Below are 17615 nucleotides of genomic sequence, written 5' to 3' on the forward strand. Positions count from 1 at the left end.
CTCTGATCTAGTTAGCAAAGAAATATTTCCACAGTTAACAAAACAGGTGACTCTGCAGTCATAAACAGTTAACTGTTCATACAAAAAAAAATGTTACCTCTGAAATGAGGATATCACAGAAGTATCTAGAATTAATATTCAGCCATTGCAGCATAACATAACTGGAAACACAGACGTTTGTTCTTCGTATGTCCTGAGGTTTTTTTTTACTGGCATTCAATTACTTTTACTATCCTGGAGTTATCTCTTCTTATGGTAGGCCATGCTAAATAGTTTACAAAAGTCGGAAGAAATCAAAAACCCTTGTTCACAAATAGAATCCTGAACTGTAAGTAATCTTTGTTTTATGTGGTATTAACAAGAAATATTCGACAGCTGCTGCTGTCTGCATATCTTTCCTATACTTAGTTTGTTAGCCAACAGTTTTTTCTCATAGTGGTATAAAGTGTAAAGTCACTAGCAGAAGGATATTGTTGAAAATTGCCTTTGTTTATTGAAAGGAAACACAATGCTTCAGTTATGCTTGGGGAAGCTAATATTGAAGTTGGCTATGAGATTTAGGATGATGTTTATTTTAGTGTGTTTAACATAGTGTGATAACTGGAATGATACAAGGATAAAGTTCTTATCAACAGGCTATGGGAGGACTTACTATAGTTTCTTTTTAGTACTTTGACTATAGAATGATGAACTGGACTGTAATTACTGAATATAGCAAACAATTTTTATTAGTTGGTGGAAGGATATGGCTATGATGTAAAGGAGAACTAGATGACATTTCGTAGGCTAACTCTATGCTAAATACTCCTTATTCTAGGGTTTTTGTTTTGCTCTGTTCTCCTCTGAACCATATTTTTCTTTTCAACAAGGGTTCATCTTTCCTGACAAACATGTCAGTCTAGTTGACTATTATTGGCAAGTTCTTTATGCAGTGGCCTGTTGTGACCTACTTGGCTTTTTTATGACTATAAATCCAAAAAGAGATTGAACAACAGTTTTAAAAAAGGTGCTAACCACAAAGTTACCTGCTAACATGCTGGTCAGAAGTTTACTTTCTTTTTTAATGCAACATGTATGTAGGTTGAACTAATGTGCTCACTTTGGAGTTCTGGTAAAGGAGAGTTTATTTATCAAGAAAACATTTAAAAGCAGAGTACTATACTAATGGCAATTATTTTTACAAAGTACACTGTGGTACATTTACTAAAAATAAGTTCTTTTGAGGCAATCTTTATGACATTTATGTACTGTAAAATTCAAAATTCTGTAACTTGCAAGGTGCTTGTCACCCAATTGTGTGAATTAACAACAATTTATAGTGTATAAGTGTCTGCTTCTGTTAGTAAGGGGGGGGTCTTAGAACCTCTGCTGATGGAAGTAGGCATTTCTGCAGAAAGATTCAGTCCATCATTACAAACCTTTAAAGGTGGAAGCGAAGACGCACTTAAAGCAAAATAAAACAAATCTTGTTAAGATCTAGGAGGCTACTATCTCGTCTCTAAACTTCCCTTTTTGGGAACAGCTGTTGGGAAAGTAATTTTATACCTTAAAAATGTCATGATTTTTAATCCACTTAGGCCTCAAAAAATATATAACTTACGATTTTTCAAAACTTGGTGGTACTGTAAACATGAAGTCTCCTCTCTCCACTCTTTCTTTATTGGAAGGAGAGAAGGAGCTCTTTCTTTCTACTGCACCTTCAACTCAAAAGAGCTCTTGCCTTTTGGAAAAGGAATAAGAAAGTAGTTCTGCTACTCGACTCCTCCCCATCTTCACTTTGATAAGTCATTTTCCGCTGTAAATAGTGCCAGTGCCTGCCTCTTCAGCAACCTGGGGCTTCCCAAAGTAGTCACAGAATGAAGCTGACATGGTTCTTGTCAGTTTCATTGCTGCCCAGAGGGTTTTTGAATTGTCAGTATGACCAGATTGATATGTCTTTAGGGAAACTATGAGCCATAGAATCATAGAACCATAGAGCTGGAAGAGACCTCAGAAGGTCATCAAGTCCAGCCCCCTGCTCTAGGCAGGACCAATCCCAACATAATAAAGATGCCAGTACGGTCTGTCTGAAGACTCAGTAAGACAAGGCTAGGTTCGTTCATCCTTGCAAGGCTGTCTCCATGTTTTTTTTTTAAAATTTTAAATTTAGTGGAAATTTACAATTTAGCATCCACCCCCGCTTTGCCAGAAAAAGCTTCCCACTTAACAATGTAGCATAAGGGAGCAGAGTGTCCATGCCTAGACTTAACCCCTAATTCTGTTATGTAACCAAATACAGTTGATCAAAAACAAATATCTCAGTGGAAATTTGACTTGTTTCTTAATTCATGAAATCTTTTTGGCCACTTCACTACATGCTTTTGGAAAAGTGCAGTGCTATGGTCCCATTTGAGATTTTGTACTAGGCAATGTTCTCTGGCTTTCAGAACTGAAATTAGGGAGATGAGTTATTTCTTCTACCCGCCTAACATCATGTTTTTTGTTTACCTTTTCCTGACAGTAGAAGAAAATGAAACGGAGGACCAGCAGGCGGGTGTGGGACAGATAACTGCACAGACCGGTAATGCTGAATTTCTTAATTAGTACTTATTTGCTGTTTTACAACAGCATGAGATTAATTTTTTCAAAGTCTGCCCTCATTGCATTGAATTTAAACTTGAATGCTCTTCTAATGTGCAGGAACAAACAAACAAACAAGATCCCACTTTTTAATGTCACAATATCAGGAATATTGCTGAGTATCCAACGGAAAGGGAAGCATTAAAATTTAAAATTCAAGAACAAACAAACAAATTACCACATGCTCCCACAAAATGTAAACAATTCTGCTCTTAATTAATATCCATCTATATGAAACTATTGTGTGTGTTGGGGTAGTTATTTTATAAATGACTTTAAACTTAGAATGGTAATTGTTCAGTTTGCTTACCAATCACCAAACGCCTTTGTGAAAGTCAGTGGGAACTCTTCAGATAAATCCTTTTCTTTAGGTCTGAATGTACATGGAATTTATTAAGAATAATTGTAGAATAATTGTGAAGAAGTAATACAAGTAGGTTAATATTATGGTGTCTGTTCCTTGTAACAATAAAGACTTTTTTCCTCTTGTACTCTAATATAATTTCTTGAATTCTAGAAATTATATTTTTTTTGTTTTATTTATTTATTTTTGCTTAGGGGCTTGATTCTGCAAACAGTTACTTTTTTTTAATAATACCTTATTCAAGTGGTTAGTTCCATTGATGTCACTGAAGTTACTCTTGTAAGACCTACTTTTTAAAGGATTTTCCGGGTTGATTTCTAGAATTAGTGAGTTTAAAAAAAGTAATAGTTTTAACTATTCCTTTTTAGGTTGTAAAGTATACATTTAAAGCTCTAAGTAAAAAGACTTTATCTATTGTCACCCAGAGTACTTACTGTATACATCTTGTTAGTGTTTGTTGCAAGGTGAAACATTTTATTTAAACATAAATAAAATGAGATAAACTTTCTCTCATCTCACAGGAATGAATCTATGCCTAAATTATTTGATTTTTTTTAAATTTGAGAACTAATAAATACTGTGACTATTTTCAATTAGAAAAACAGGAGGCTGTAAAACTGGAGAATAATATGTCAGGAAGTGACTCAGGTTTCTATTCCTTTTTTAATTTTTGAATTAATTCTTAGTTTTTAAATAATCTTGTTAGTGCATTCATTTTCATATTACTATTTTATCTTGTGTTTTGTTACTACCATTGCTGAGTCATATGTTATTATTTATTACATTTTCCTATAACAAGAACTTAATGCTAAAAATTAAAAAAAACCCTCCAGATGTATCTGTTCCAGGTAGCGCGGATGGCCCATACTATATGCCCACTGCCAGAAGTTTTTATAGTAATACTTTGTATCTGAGCTCTGGCTCAAACATTAAATGTGCTTTTTATAGAGTACCAAGTTATAAATGTAGTGCAGCTACGGCATATTAATCTTACTGCAGAGATTTAATGAGGCAGTTGTTTTGCGATGGACGCTATTGGGAGCAGAAAGCGACAAAGTTTTACTTTACCACTGAGCTGCAGAAATATTCCTTGCCTGGTAATAATTATAACCACATGATCTTAGTTTTCCTTTCTTTTGCCAGCACTTTTCCATGCAGAAGTGGCTTGGAAGGAGGTCCATTAGAATCCAGTGAAATGGATTGGAAACTGGGCAGTTTTCTTGGTAGTTTGACATTTTAGCTCTGCTCAGCTATGGATCCTTGTTGCACAGAGAGAAATATGTATGATGAGTTTCAAGAATACAGATAATCTTTGCCAGTCCACAGAGATGGCTTTTAGATATTCATTACTTTTACTTGACTTTTATATGGGTTATAAAAAGTAAATGTGGTGAAACCTCATTTTTACATGGATAGAATGGAATTTTTGCTGGTTGGCCTTAAACTGATCCCATACTTGAAATTAATTGAAGTCCATGGGTTTATTGCTGCCAACTCTTTTAAGCCAGTGCAATTTTTCATTTCCCCCAAATTTGCAGTTTTATTAGACCATGTTACAGAAATAATATCCCATATGCGATGGAGGAAGAGGAGGATAGAACCACCTGCCAGAGAATGTAGTAATGGGAAAATCATACTACTTTTAATTTACACTTACAAATAATGTTAATGTAATCAGTAACACAAGACAGATGTTGATTTTGTGTGTGTGTGTTCATAAGATGAATTTACTTCTGTATCAGATCAAATCCTCTTTTCCATACTAGATAATTGATAGTGTAGTCTGTAGGTCAGTGAGGGGCGTCTTAGGCTAGTGAGTGCGCCGCACAAATGGTCCTCCATCTCAGTGGGCTGCAACATTGTTGTAACAAGATGATTTCCCAGGATAGAGTAGTATTGCTAACTGTATTTGCATATCTAGAATTTGCAGTGTGCGCCGATTGAGCTGTAGCAGCATTTTCGGTGCAGAGGGAGCACATGGTTTTCATAATGTTGTGTGCAATCAGCACACATCTCACTTCATGTGAACACAGTGGCCAATGCCAGTTGCCCAAGAAGGAGTGAATCAAACATGTAATGATCAAGCCATCTCTCTCCTGCCATCCGTCTCCACCCTCAGACAAACAGAGGCTAGGGACACCGTTCCTTACCCATCCTGGCTAATAGCTATGTGCCCTTGCTTTAAGTTCATGTCACTTTTTGTAATACTGGTAGGGGGAAAAAAACGATGCTGAAGAAAACCAGCAGAATCTGGCAAAACTGTGTGTGGGCAATGGTGACCAAAAAGTCTCATGGGTAGCACATAGAACCCCAGTGCAGGTTGCCCACCACTGCTTTAGGTCACACGCAATTGCTGACATCCTAAGATGGTGGTGGAGGCTAGTTTTGTGTTTGTTGTAGTTGGTAGTGGGGCATGACTGTTGAGTTTACAGAACTGATAATGTGGTGTTTCTTAGTGTTGGGGGTAGAGATGTTTGAATAAATGATTGTACTTTGTGTGGCTTTGTTTGTTGTAGATGTTACAGTGAAGACGGAATTAGTGGTACTTATAGGTATGTAGCTACCAACCGGTGGGATCTGAATCTGGGATCTTTGCAGCTCTGTGAAGGAGCCACTACAGCTTGAGCTATAAAGCCAGCTGGCTCTCAGCTTAGGCTGTAGAGTTCACTTGTTCTTATCTCTCACTGTAGGTGGTGTAAGTGCCACTACATGGACAGTGAACCACACAGCCACTAGGTGTGTGGGTTACAGGTATTTGATACAAAGTCAGTTTGCAAGCATGAGCCTTAATTAGAAGGTAAAGATGCAACTGACTTGGAATGAATATTGTATTTGTGAAGCAGGTTTTTTTTCTAGACTCTCAAGAGCTTTTCCAATGATACAACTAAATGTGTGCAGTCACTAACATACAGCCACCTCTGGGGCAGAAGACTGCTGCTGTTGTGATGCAGAATACCATGCCACAGACTCCAAGTTGTATGACCTATTTAAAAATGTTTTTTGCAGTGGTGTCTCTTCAAGACAGTGAGTAGGGAGGAAATGCATTCCCCAATAGAGAAGCTGAGACTGCCAGAACTCATTCCACAGGAGCATCATAGACTAAAACTGAACCTAGGTCCCAGAGAGTCCCCCTGAAGTGTTGACCTAAAAACAAATGTGCCAGTTGGCTAGAGCATGTGTGCTAAAGTTGCCGCAAAAGGGAATAAGCTTGACTGACTACTGTCCCTATAGAGTTATATCAGGGAATGTAGAAGAAGAAGCAAAATTATTTGTATTGTTAACATTATTCTAAATTGAATAACTAATATTAAAGTGGTATAGCTTTGACTTGAATAATTCTTCACCAGTTTGTGTGCAAAGGTATGTGTGTGTGTGGTTGTTGGCTTCTTGTAAAGTGTCAGTATTCATAAACAGCAGGACTTGAATTTTTGCCCCTTCCCCCTTTTCAGACTGGTACTTAAAACAGAGTCAGAGTCTCACCTTATTTTAAAACAAGCAAGTCTGTAAACTTTATGTGCAGCATTTAAATACTCATGTTAAAATTCAGACCGAGTGCCCACATTTCCCTGAGTGCTGTCAGTTTTATGAGATGAAACTGGGAGCTTGAGCTGAACAACTAATAGTATGCAGTGTGCACATGCTGCCTTCCAACAAGTGTTTAATGATGTTGGGGTCAGTTTGCAACAGTTAAGACAATTATTTCTTTACCTGAACTGCTTGTAACCTAGTGGTATTTTAACATTCTTATTAAGCTTACTGAAGAACTTGGAAAATGTTAGTATATTACAAGTTTTCGTTCTAAATCTGGCATTCTAAAATGGCAAAAGAGATTTCCTGGGTTCAGATTGAGTTACTTTTGCATACACAATGTTAGCCTGCATACTACTATTTAATTTGGAAATAGCTGCCAGGGTTAATGTTCTTCTTCTAGCATCAACAATTTAAATTTGTAAGACTCTTGCCATGTATGTAAATGTGGTTTAACAGAGCAAATATACCCATTCACTACACTTACTTCTTTCAGTCATTCTTTGATGCTCTGTAATGTAACTCCCTTTAAAAACAAACATTGCCATTTATCCTGCTAGAGAGATTCTTCTGGCTTAGCTCATGAGCCACACAATGTGGCCACACATTGTCAATTTAAAGACAGGACTGTTTCATTTTTGGTTTATGCATAAATATCTTTTGTTGCTGCTGATAAATGATTTGAAGGTCAGCAGTGTTTATTGCAGGTTTCAGGAAGGTGGTAAGAGCCATGACATTTTTGGTAGATGTAGGGTATTGTGAAGCAACCAGGGCTAGTGGGTGGACTGCATGAGAGGCCCTCCATCTCAGTGGCCTGCAAGATTATTGTAACTGAGACGGTCAACCGAGAGAGAGTAGTTTTGTTAACTGCACTTGCCTTCCTAGAATTTGCATAGTGTGCTGATTGAACCCTAGCAGTACTTTGATTGGATGCAGAGGGAGCTCATGGCTCTCACAATGTTGTGTGCAATCAGCACGCACCCCACTTCACATGCTCTTGCTTTAAGTGCATGTCATTTTTGTAATACTGGTAGGAAAAAACCTATGCTGATGAAAACCAGCAGAATCCGCAACTCTGCACATGGGCAATGGTAAACAAAATGTCTTGTGGACCACACACAGAACCCCTATGGGCTGCAGGATGCCCATCACTGGTTTAGAGAATGGTTGGTATCAATTGCAATTGCAGAACTGCATGCATCTCCTCAAGGAAGAGTGGTGAGGATAGCTTTTATAGCAGACAGATGCTGACTGTACTTTTTTTCTCTGTTTTTAGTAAGAATTCATTTTCTCAGGTGACTTATTCCAGCTGCATAAGGTGAAACTCTCTCAAATATCTGAAAAGCAAATAAGGCTGCCATTATGGAAAAAGGAGTGATGAAATGTGCAGGTTTCTTTGTACACTGCCATTTTTCTTTTTATTACATTTGTTGTATTGTGGTTCCTGAGAAGAACAAAGTAAACTGCCTGTTTGCTTTATTGGAGAAGACAGCTTGTTTTATTTCTGTCTTTGGAGGAAGCACTTATTAAGATGGGTAAAAAGGCAGTAAAGATGAGTAAAAAGGCACCACAGTGTACTCTGCCTCAAAATAAGAAAAAGTCACAATTAAAGTAGTTTTTGTACTACCTCAGGGTATGTCTACACTAGCCCCCTAGTTCAAACTAGGGAGGCTAATGTAGGCATTCGATTAATTCGAAGTTTTAGAGATCCTAATTCGAACTACCTACTCCGTGCCGCGTGTAGCCGTGGGCACGGAGTTCGGACTAAGGGACTTTTAAAAATGGCGGCGCCCGGGAAGATGCAAATGAAGCCTGGGATATTTAAATCCCAGGCTTCATTTGCAACTTCGAATGCCTACATTAGCCTCCCTAGTTCGAACTAGGGGGCTAGTGTAGACATACCCCCATTTCAGCATTAGTAATTTACAGAACTGAGGGAGTGCAATGAATTGTGTGGTTCCTTCTGTGCTCAAGGGATTTGGCAGAGATCACCTGACTCGTTTAACTTCACCTGACTCGTCCTGAGCTCACGCCTGCTATTTTGGGGGTTAGAAGTAAGCTTGTCCCAGTGATCCTCAAAACATTTGTTATTACAGACAGACAAAGGTGTCCTTATGGAGTATCTAAGTTACATACAACTTTAATCCAAAGTCCAGGTTTTTTTTTTCTGTTTCATTATTCTACATGAAGTAATAGGGTGATAGAATTTTTAGACTGGCTTATGAAATATAGAACAATTTCATCCTTATGTTAATCAGTTCAGTTTATTTTAGTCTTTTGGTTAATTCTGGTAATTTCCTGTGAGGCACTACCATTAACGGTGAAAAGAAACGCTCCTAAAGGCACTGATTTTAAAAAAATAAATTTTATTGGGCATTGTTTAATTGTAAACGTAATATGTCCTTTATCAATAATGATTAACCCCCCTGGATATGCTGTGGAAAATGATTACGTTAACTCTGAAGTATGGGAGAGTTGTTTGAAAGGGGGAGAGTGCTGTTTGGTGAAGGTAGAGAGAAAATTCAGTTCAACATCAAGAATAGAACAAAAAATAAGGGAAGAGGTTTCCTTTGCTTATTTAGCAATAACATCTAAAGTGTGTTTCTCCTGTGCTGCAGGCTCATGCTAAATATATTTCTGCTTATGGGTAATAAAAAGAACCAGTCTGATTTTTAAAAGAATCTGTTCTTAAAAAGCCTGAGGTCACAGTCTTGATTTTCTTTCAGATGCTAACTGTAAACTAGAAGAGAAGGCAGAAGATGGAGAGGTGATAGACTGTAAGAAAAGGCCAGAAGAAGGGGAGGAGTTAGAGGAAGAAGCTGTGCACAGCTGTGACAGCTGCCTCCAGGTGTTTGAATCACTGAGTGATATCACAGAACACAAGATTAATCAATGTCAACTGACAGGTAAACAATACTTATCACTTTGTGGCTTCTTGCACTGTTCTATTTCTGATTTCAGTTTCTTCAAATTCATGTCCCTCCCCCAAGTTGTTTTACTCCTACACTTGAATGCTTAAGCCTTAGGTGATGCCAGCCATTAATCCTGTTGCGAGGTTATGTTGTGAACCAGTGCACCATAAATTTTATTCTGATTGGATAATTACTGCATTCACACTTGATTTAAACTGTGCTCTAGCTTTCACTACTACTTTGTTTTCCAGACTTAAGCCATATAGTTTTACATGCCTTTTGACTTCATTTTTTAAAAAATGACAACCGATAATGTTAGAAAATGGATTTGATTGCAGTTGGATAACGGATGAATTCATACAATGGTGGGTTATAGATCAGGATCTGATACTTCTTTGTTCTGAGCTGCTACAGCAAATGAACATACATTGATCAATAAATGAAGTTTATAGGGAATTCCAGCAAATAGTTAAACTGTAAATAAAAATACCAACATTAAATGGCAAAATTGAAAGTGTATTGGATACTATTAACTTCTCACAAATATTGCTGGGTAAATGGACCTGTAACTAACTTGAATCATTTAATTTCTAGGCAAAGCAGCTGTAGTCAAAAGTAGTCCTGTGCCTGCAGTGAGATCTTCATAGGAGACACATTTGTTCATATGAAATCTTGTTGAAGTAGTTTTGTTTTTATGTTTACAAACTATTATGATAAAACACATATAAGTCAAAATATACTATATATTAGAGGAAGGGCATTTTATTTACATTAAATAGTAAGTACAAGCTGACCCTCTCTAATCCGCCACTCTCTGGTCCTACAACATCTGTGGTCTGGCATGATTTTACATTCTTGTACATCAATGCAAGAAGTAACAGAATAGAGGAACTAGAACTACTGGTGCAGGAAATGAAACCAGATATAATAGGGTTGATAGAAACATGGTAGAATAATGGTTATGACTGGAGTACAGGTGTTTGAAGGATGTGTGCTGTCCAGGAAAAATGTGGTAGAGTAGCATTGTATATTGATGATGAAGTAGACTGTAAAGAAATTAGAAATGATGGGATAGATAAGACAGTTTGGATCAAAATCACTTTAGAAAGAAAGCTGCTAGAAATTATCTTGGCCCACTGCGTGGGGTATTTTACAGACCCCCCAAGATCCGATTTGGGTATGCATACAGACCTCTTTAATGAAATAAATGCCACTGGCAATTGTGTGATTATGAGAGACTTTAACTTTCCACGTTTATGTTAGAGAACAAGTACTACTAATAATAGTAGGGCCCAGATTTTCCTGGGTATGATAGCTGATAGATTTCTTCACCCAATAATCGCTGAGCTAACAAAAGGTGATGCTATTTTAGATTTAGTATTCATGAGTAGTGAGGACTTCAGAGAAGAAGTGGTTGTAGAGGACAGCCTTGATATGAGTGATCATGAACTTACTCAGTTTAAATTAAATGGAAGACTAAATAAAAATAGATTTGTAACTAGGGTCCTTGATTTCAAAAGGGCTAACTTTAAACATTAGGGAATTGGGCTGGAGTGAAGAACCCAATGATCTGAATATGAAAAAGGCATAGAATTAGTTTCTGCACCTGTATCTGAAGCCTTCATGCCAAGCAAGGGGGAAAAGGGAAGATTTGCAGACTTAGCTGGATGAGCAACCATTTCAAACAAGTGATTAAGACAAAACATAAGGCCTACAAGGAATGGAAAATGCAGTGAATCCACCAGAAAAGCTACCTCTTGGAGGTCAGAAAGTGAGAGCTGCCGAAAGCCCAGCAGAGGTGGACCTTGCAAAGGGCATTAAAACAATAATAAAATATGCTATAGCCATATCAATAAAAAAAAAACAAGAAGTGAGACTGCTAACCATTTAGGGTGGGGTGGAAATTGAAGATAATCTAGGCATGGCCCCACACCTAAACAAATACTTTGACCTCAGTTATTAGTCAGGCTGAGGAGCTTAGTTGGGAGATAGACATTACTGCATCCAAGAAGCAAGACAAACTCAGACAGCTTAATGGGACTAAATTGGGGGAAGGGGCAGTCCAGATAATCTCCATCCAAGAATATTAAAGAAACTCTCACATGAAATTGAAAGCCAGATTTTAAATGAATCTATAAAGTCTTGGGTTGTACCCGGTGACTGGCGAATTGCTAATATGGTAACTATTTTTAAGAAAGGAGAAAAAACAATTCAGGAGACCACAGGCTTGTAAGTTTGACCTCAACTGTATCTTAGATGCTTCAGATATATTTACTTGAAGGGCATGTAATTGTAAATGAAAATAATTAAAGAGGTTCTAGTGTTCATTAATTTATGGAAACATCCTTTATTTAAATGTCACCTCTTCATCCATCCTGAAATCAGTCAGAACAGAACATAGAAGGGTTGCAGGACAAACTGGATGAGCAAACATCCCCAGAAGATTCTTCAGAGAAAGCAGAAAGCTTACAAAGGAATGGAAGATAGCCTAGATCAGACAAGAAAGCTACCTCTTGGTGGTCAGCAAATGTAAGGAAAAAGTGAGAGCTGCCAAAGGCCAAGCAGTGTTGGACCTTACAAAGGGAATTAAAACCAACAATAAAAGGTTCAGTAACCACACACATAACAAGGAAGGAAGACGTAGGACTGCTAAGCACTGAGGAACAGATGGAGACTGAAGATAATTTAGGCATGGTGCAACATCGAAACAAATACTTTGTCAGTTTTTATAAGAGTAATGAGGAGCATCTAAGGATATTAAAGACGCTGGCATATGAAATTGCAACCACAGTAGCAAGTACTTTTAATGAATCTGTAAACTCATGGGTTGTACTCAGTGACTGGACAATTGCTAATATGCCATGATCTTTGAATTACAATGGAACTGAAGGAGGATTTTAGCTTCTCTTCCCTCTGTGCCCTTATAAGAGAGCACAAAGAGCCATGGGGTACATATATGGGCCCCAATGGACACATCTAGTAAAAGAAAAAACCCTCCCTGTTCCTCTAGCCTGGTCTTATGCCCATTAGATGTATGCACAATGGGATCCACACTGACTACAACGTCTCGAAGGCCTATGATGAAGTCAAAGTATTTTACAGTTACAGTAAGGTAACTGTTTTTTACTATGTAAGTCTATTGTATTGGAATATTTATAATAAAAAAAATCTTGATTCCATGACAGATTAGTTTTTTAGGTAGTGAATTTTCTGCATCAACTAGCATTTTCATAAGTTTTTATTGTTTGGTACTTACTTTAATTACTATTTAGAAATGAACTGAATGGGAGGTACAACAGATTATCATTGTTTATATGCTCAGCAGTTAGATTTGACTTTCAAGCTACAATTTTAATAAATCCAAACCTTTTAAAATATTTTGCTTAATACAGTTTTAAAAGACCCTTAATTCGTGTCCTTAACATAAGTTGTGGAATGTAAGGCATATGGATGATTAGATGGTGTTTCATTTTTAGTGTATTGTCTATGTAAGGTCCATTTTGTGATTGGAAATTTCAGGTCTGTGTGTGGAAACAGTTTATGGACATGAGTCTTCTTGGAGGGGAGAAGTGACTAAAAACACACAGTGCTTGCCCACAATACTGTCTCACATTGGGATAACTTACCTGTGGATATGAGTGCTTGCTTTGCTTTTTTTACTGTAGTGGAAGCTACCGTAGTTGGAACACGTAATCGATTGGATTGATACAAAGCATGGTGCTTTTCTTGTGTCATCTGTTTCTACTTTCTACAAGAACAAGTGAGCATGTTGAGACCATACAGATTGTTCTGAACCTTATCATATACTTTCTTAGAATGGGTATCTCTGTTTTAATACCTGGATCTGGAAAATGTAATGTAATCTTCTTACATAATGGACTAGCTAAATTATGCCCTTTTTTAAAGAGGTGTAACTCCTATTAACATCAGAAGCTGCACTCAGTTATGCTAAAGCTGAAAATGGCTGAGTGTACTCAGCATGATTCAAGATAGGTTAATAGAAGGGTGGCCAAACTATTACAGGCAAAGAGCCAAAATAGTGGTGGACTTAGCACAAAGAGCCAAGGGGGGAAAAAGTTGTGAAACAAAAAAATAAAAATAAAATGAAAACTCCAGTTTGGCTATTTGGCCACATCAGGTTCTTGTCGGCTGGCACCATCTTGCCGGTGCCATTTTGCTTCACCTCAGAGAATGGTTCCCTTGCACCTGGTGAGCCCAGAGAACTGGGGGCCCTTTGTAAGGGCACAGGGGCAGTTTCGTGGGCTGCGGAGTACACTTTGCGAGCTGTGCTTTCTGCAGTGAAGAGTCACATGCGGCTTGTGAGCCGTGGGTTGGCCACTCCTGGGTTGAAGAAAACTGGTTTTTATATATACGTATATATATCTATATATATAGATATATATATATTTGGATTTTTTTATGCTGCTAATTTGGTATCCCTGTTTATAGTAAGAGGTCAAACCCTTAGATGAAGATATCATTTGGGAATGCTATAATGTAAGTGAAATCTATGACCCCTTAATAAGCATCAGGAGAAGGAGATGCAGGATCATTCTACTATGCGCCTTGGGGGTACCTTCCCTTAAAGCAGACAAGTTGGAATTGTTCAACTTTTTATTTTTTTCAGTTTTACCTTCGGGGGAGGGAAACTGATCGATTGGAGATGATTATTCCACAGTCGCTAAATCTTTCTTCCTTCATGCTGTGATGGGAACTCCTTGAAGTTTAAAGGGGTTATGTCTCCTATGTACGTTGTGGAATAAACCCAAGGAATGTATGGGGACAGCAGTCCTTTTAACACAGTATGATAGCAAGCAACCTTGGAACTAAAGTTTGTGGATTGCAAAGGTTATTTTACTTAAATTTTGCTGACTAAATGTGATAATTCATCTCTATGAATGTGAAGTTTGGGGTTTTATTTGGTAAGTTTCTAGGAACAGTAAGAGTATCTAGGTGAGATAGTAGAACTGAGAATTTTATTGGCAATTTTAACCAAATTAGAAAAGGATGAACTACTAATACTGTCTCAAAAAGACTAAATTTGATGGGAGATTTGGGATGTTGGCTTAATAATATGGCACAGAATTTTTTTGCATAATATTTTTTCTTCAGACTTACTACTTATAATGTTGTTCTTAAAAATCTACCTCTTAAATAGCAGTTGTGTTTATGGAGAAATGTATAAGTAAAATATTTAACAATTCTTGTTCATAATTTTTTCTTAAACAAGCAAAACAGTGAATCAAGTCTGAGTTGTATATAACATTAATGCATGCAGAACGAATTGGGGGGAAATTCACTGGTGAATTCTCTATTCCTTGTTAAATTTGGACTTCCCCCACCCGCTAATTCTTAAAATATTTCTATGACATGGATGAAAAAGATAATCTTCTTCAGATGTCTTTTAAAATGTATACTAAAGTAGCAAATCTGTCTAAATTAATATAGCATACTAATGCTTTATCAGTGTGTGAAATATGGACGTTTATTAAAAAATTTATAGAATTATCTGTCACTCTCAGTACCTCCCTAACTGTGAATAGAAATGGTGGTTGTCCTTTGTTTTATTGTTGTAGCCCAGCAGGAAGCACAGTCAAATGACTGGAAGAGGGTTGGGTGACTCATGCGGGGGAAGCTGGAGAAGGGTCAGGTTTTTGAATACTTTGCAAACCCTCTACCAGCTGTAAAAGCAATGGAGAGAAAAGCGGGAAGTCAGTGACTGATTTACCTTTTTCTAACAAATGTGGAGTTTAGCACAAGTGTGGAAAATCTATAATATTGTTAATATAAAATGTCTTTTTAACCATAAAAATTCATGTTTAATTCAACAGTTTTTTATAAGTTGAGATTTTTGCAAAAAGTTGAAAAATCTTTTTTGTATATTCAAATACGGAACCAATTTTCCATTGGCCTCTAAATTCATATTAGAGTGTCAAAAGCTTAGCTTTCTTGAATTTCTAACTATTCTTTTAAAATATATGTAAGTTACTTTTAACAAATTGTAGCATTTGTGCTTCTTTGTGATGTGGGAAATTAGAATATTTTACATTACAGGACAGCTTTCCTTTAGTCAAAGTCTGTGTAGTCAACTGGATAGCACATTTTCTTTGTATTTCCCACAACTATTTGATGAAATCCTGTCTCCATTGAAGTTGCTAGATATTTCGCTAATGACTTGGCTGGGGCCATGATTTCATCTCTTGAGTTCAGTTACTCATGGCATAGTTCTGTTACTAAAATTATTCAAATCAGAGATTTTTCTGTCACATGGGTTACTGCACTTTCAACAATCTTTATTACCCCCAAATAATTCTGTATATAATAAACATCTAAATAGTTTGTGCTGAAGAAGTGAAATATAATCTGCCGTGTTAACTCTATAATGCGGGTAATTTTTGTGTGTATAATCTTCCTCGACTACAAATCCAAAATACTATTTCCAACAGAGCAAGATTGAAGAGAAGTAGTGAAAAATTCAACTCTCTTCTTACAGTTAATTTTTCCCTGCCTCCCTGTCTCGTCTGAGTTAATTTTTAGGAAATGTAAGCAGGGAATAAGCTTTGAAGGGAGGTTGTAAAAACCTGTTGTTGCAGGTTTTTTATGAATTGGTTTCAAGAACACCTGTCAGGTATGGTCCTAGGCACACTGGGTCCTGCCTCAGTCATGGGGATGCATTAGATGACCTCTTAAAGTTTCTTACAGCCCCAGGTTTCTAGTTTCTTTGATTTTTCTGAAGAAAAAAAATTGTATAAAACTTGTCTGTTTTTCTTTCACATATACAGTTTCTGCTTAACAACAGCAGAGTGAAACTGAGATGATTCTAGTCAGTTTCACTGTACAGCTTCACATGTAATTGCATTATATACAGGAACCAGGAGCACAGGTAGCAGTCCAGAACTGCTGCCTGTCTCAGTATTTTCATAATCACCCCTGTTTTTCTGAGACTGATTGCGAGAATGTTCCTGAGACAATTGTAACAAAATTATTCTCAACTTCACTTATGATCTTGATTACAATGTTTATTTTATTCTTTAGCTTGCGTATACTTTATTTTAATGTACACATTCTTTGAGAGAGAGAGGGAGAGAATGAGAACTAATACCATTACAAAAATAATAAAATATTCCAAAGATGAAAAAAGTTGGTAACCTGGTGTGGAGGGAAAGCATGTTGGCTTTCACAGGGTTTTAAGTAGTATAACATAATTTGTCAACTTGGATGTACTTGAAATAAGTCAATTAACGAAGATGAGTATACATGAACTGACCTGTTTCTTTCTGAATACATTGTGCCTTCGTTTCTCTTACATTAAAATGACTGGTCGGTGCCTAACGATGTACTTAAAAATGACTTGGTTAGTACTCCTCTGTGGGCATAGTGAGAAGACTATAACAAATTAAGGGCTAAATTCTATCCTTTGGAAAATTAATAGGTTCAGATACTAAACCAAAATGATGCCCTGTATGGTGTGAGCTGAGTAGATCTCTTCCTACAATTTATTTTGAAACTTACATCTTTGTTAATTAATCAAATGCTGAGAGGATGGTAGAAGGATTTACCAGATGCAGCTGATAAATAAATACATGTGCAGTGTGGGACATACTGTAAATGCTAATTAAATATAATAAATCTTATCTTCACAACACTTTTCATTCTATATGGCTCAAATAGTCTACAGCTATTTATGCACGAGACCACTGGGAAGCAGCCAGCTCTGCTGTGGAAGATGGCAACTGACACCCAATAGGAGACAGAGAACACTGGCCAAGCAAAATGCAGCAAACGTCCTGCTCTCTGCCATGTTATCGTTACTGTCCACACAAAAACTGACTAATCTTCACTTTTTAAAGGTTCCATCAAAAAGACCCCTACAAGTGTTGTCAAAGAGCTGCTTTTCAGAGGGATAGCACTAGTACAAGTTGTTCATTGGTTTCAAAATGAACATTGTCTTCTCTATCAATCCTGCTTTTTAGAGGCAGTTGATGTTACAAATATTTTGACTTAGATAATGATGGTCTTGTAGATAGATTCGTTATTATGGCAGAAAGCATATTGCTTTCCAATATTTACCTACTGAAACTAGGGCTTCTGTCACTTGTTAGATATTTTAAATATCAATCCCTATGCAATATCCATAAATTGTGTACAATTTTTTGCTTTTTACCCAATACCTTAACTGGACCTGGCTGAAA

The 17615-nt window shown here is 37.0% G+C and overlaps 1 protein-coding gene across 11 annotated transcripts in view; it reads left to right on the plus strand.

Annotated features, from left to right (window-relative positions):
* The window catches only part of ZNF521 (zinc finger protein 521), a 281436-nt gene that overhangs the window by 16953 nt on the left and 246868 nt on the right, over positions 1–17615 (plus strand). For 8 of the 11 annotated variants that reach the window (XM_075920829.1, XM_075920828.1, XM_075920825.1 and 5 more), the window contains 2 exons: positions 2501–2560; positions 9238–9417. The exons of 1 other annotated variant lie outside the window; for it this stretch is intronic. Coding sequence is in view for 8 of the 10 variants with exons in the window: in XM_075920825.1 (XP_075776940.1) it covers positions 2501–2560; positions 9238–9417 (240 nt within the window). In the remaining 2 variants the exon portion in view is untranslated. The remainder of the gene's footprint in view (positions 1–2500; positions 2561–9237; positions 9418–17615) is intronic. 2 more of the 11 variants (XM_075920826.1, XM_075920824.1) reach the window with 1 other exon arrangement.

The sequence above is a fragment of the Pelodiscus sinensis genome, chromosome 2, assembly GCF_049634645.1.
Source record: "Pelodiscus sinensis isolate JC-2024 chromosome 2, ASM4963464v1, whole genome shotgun sequence".
NCBI lineage: Eukaryota > Metazoa > Chordata > Testudines > Trionychidae > Pelodiscus > Pelodiscus sinensis.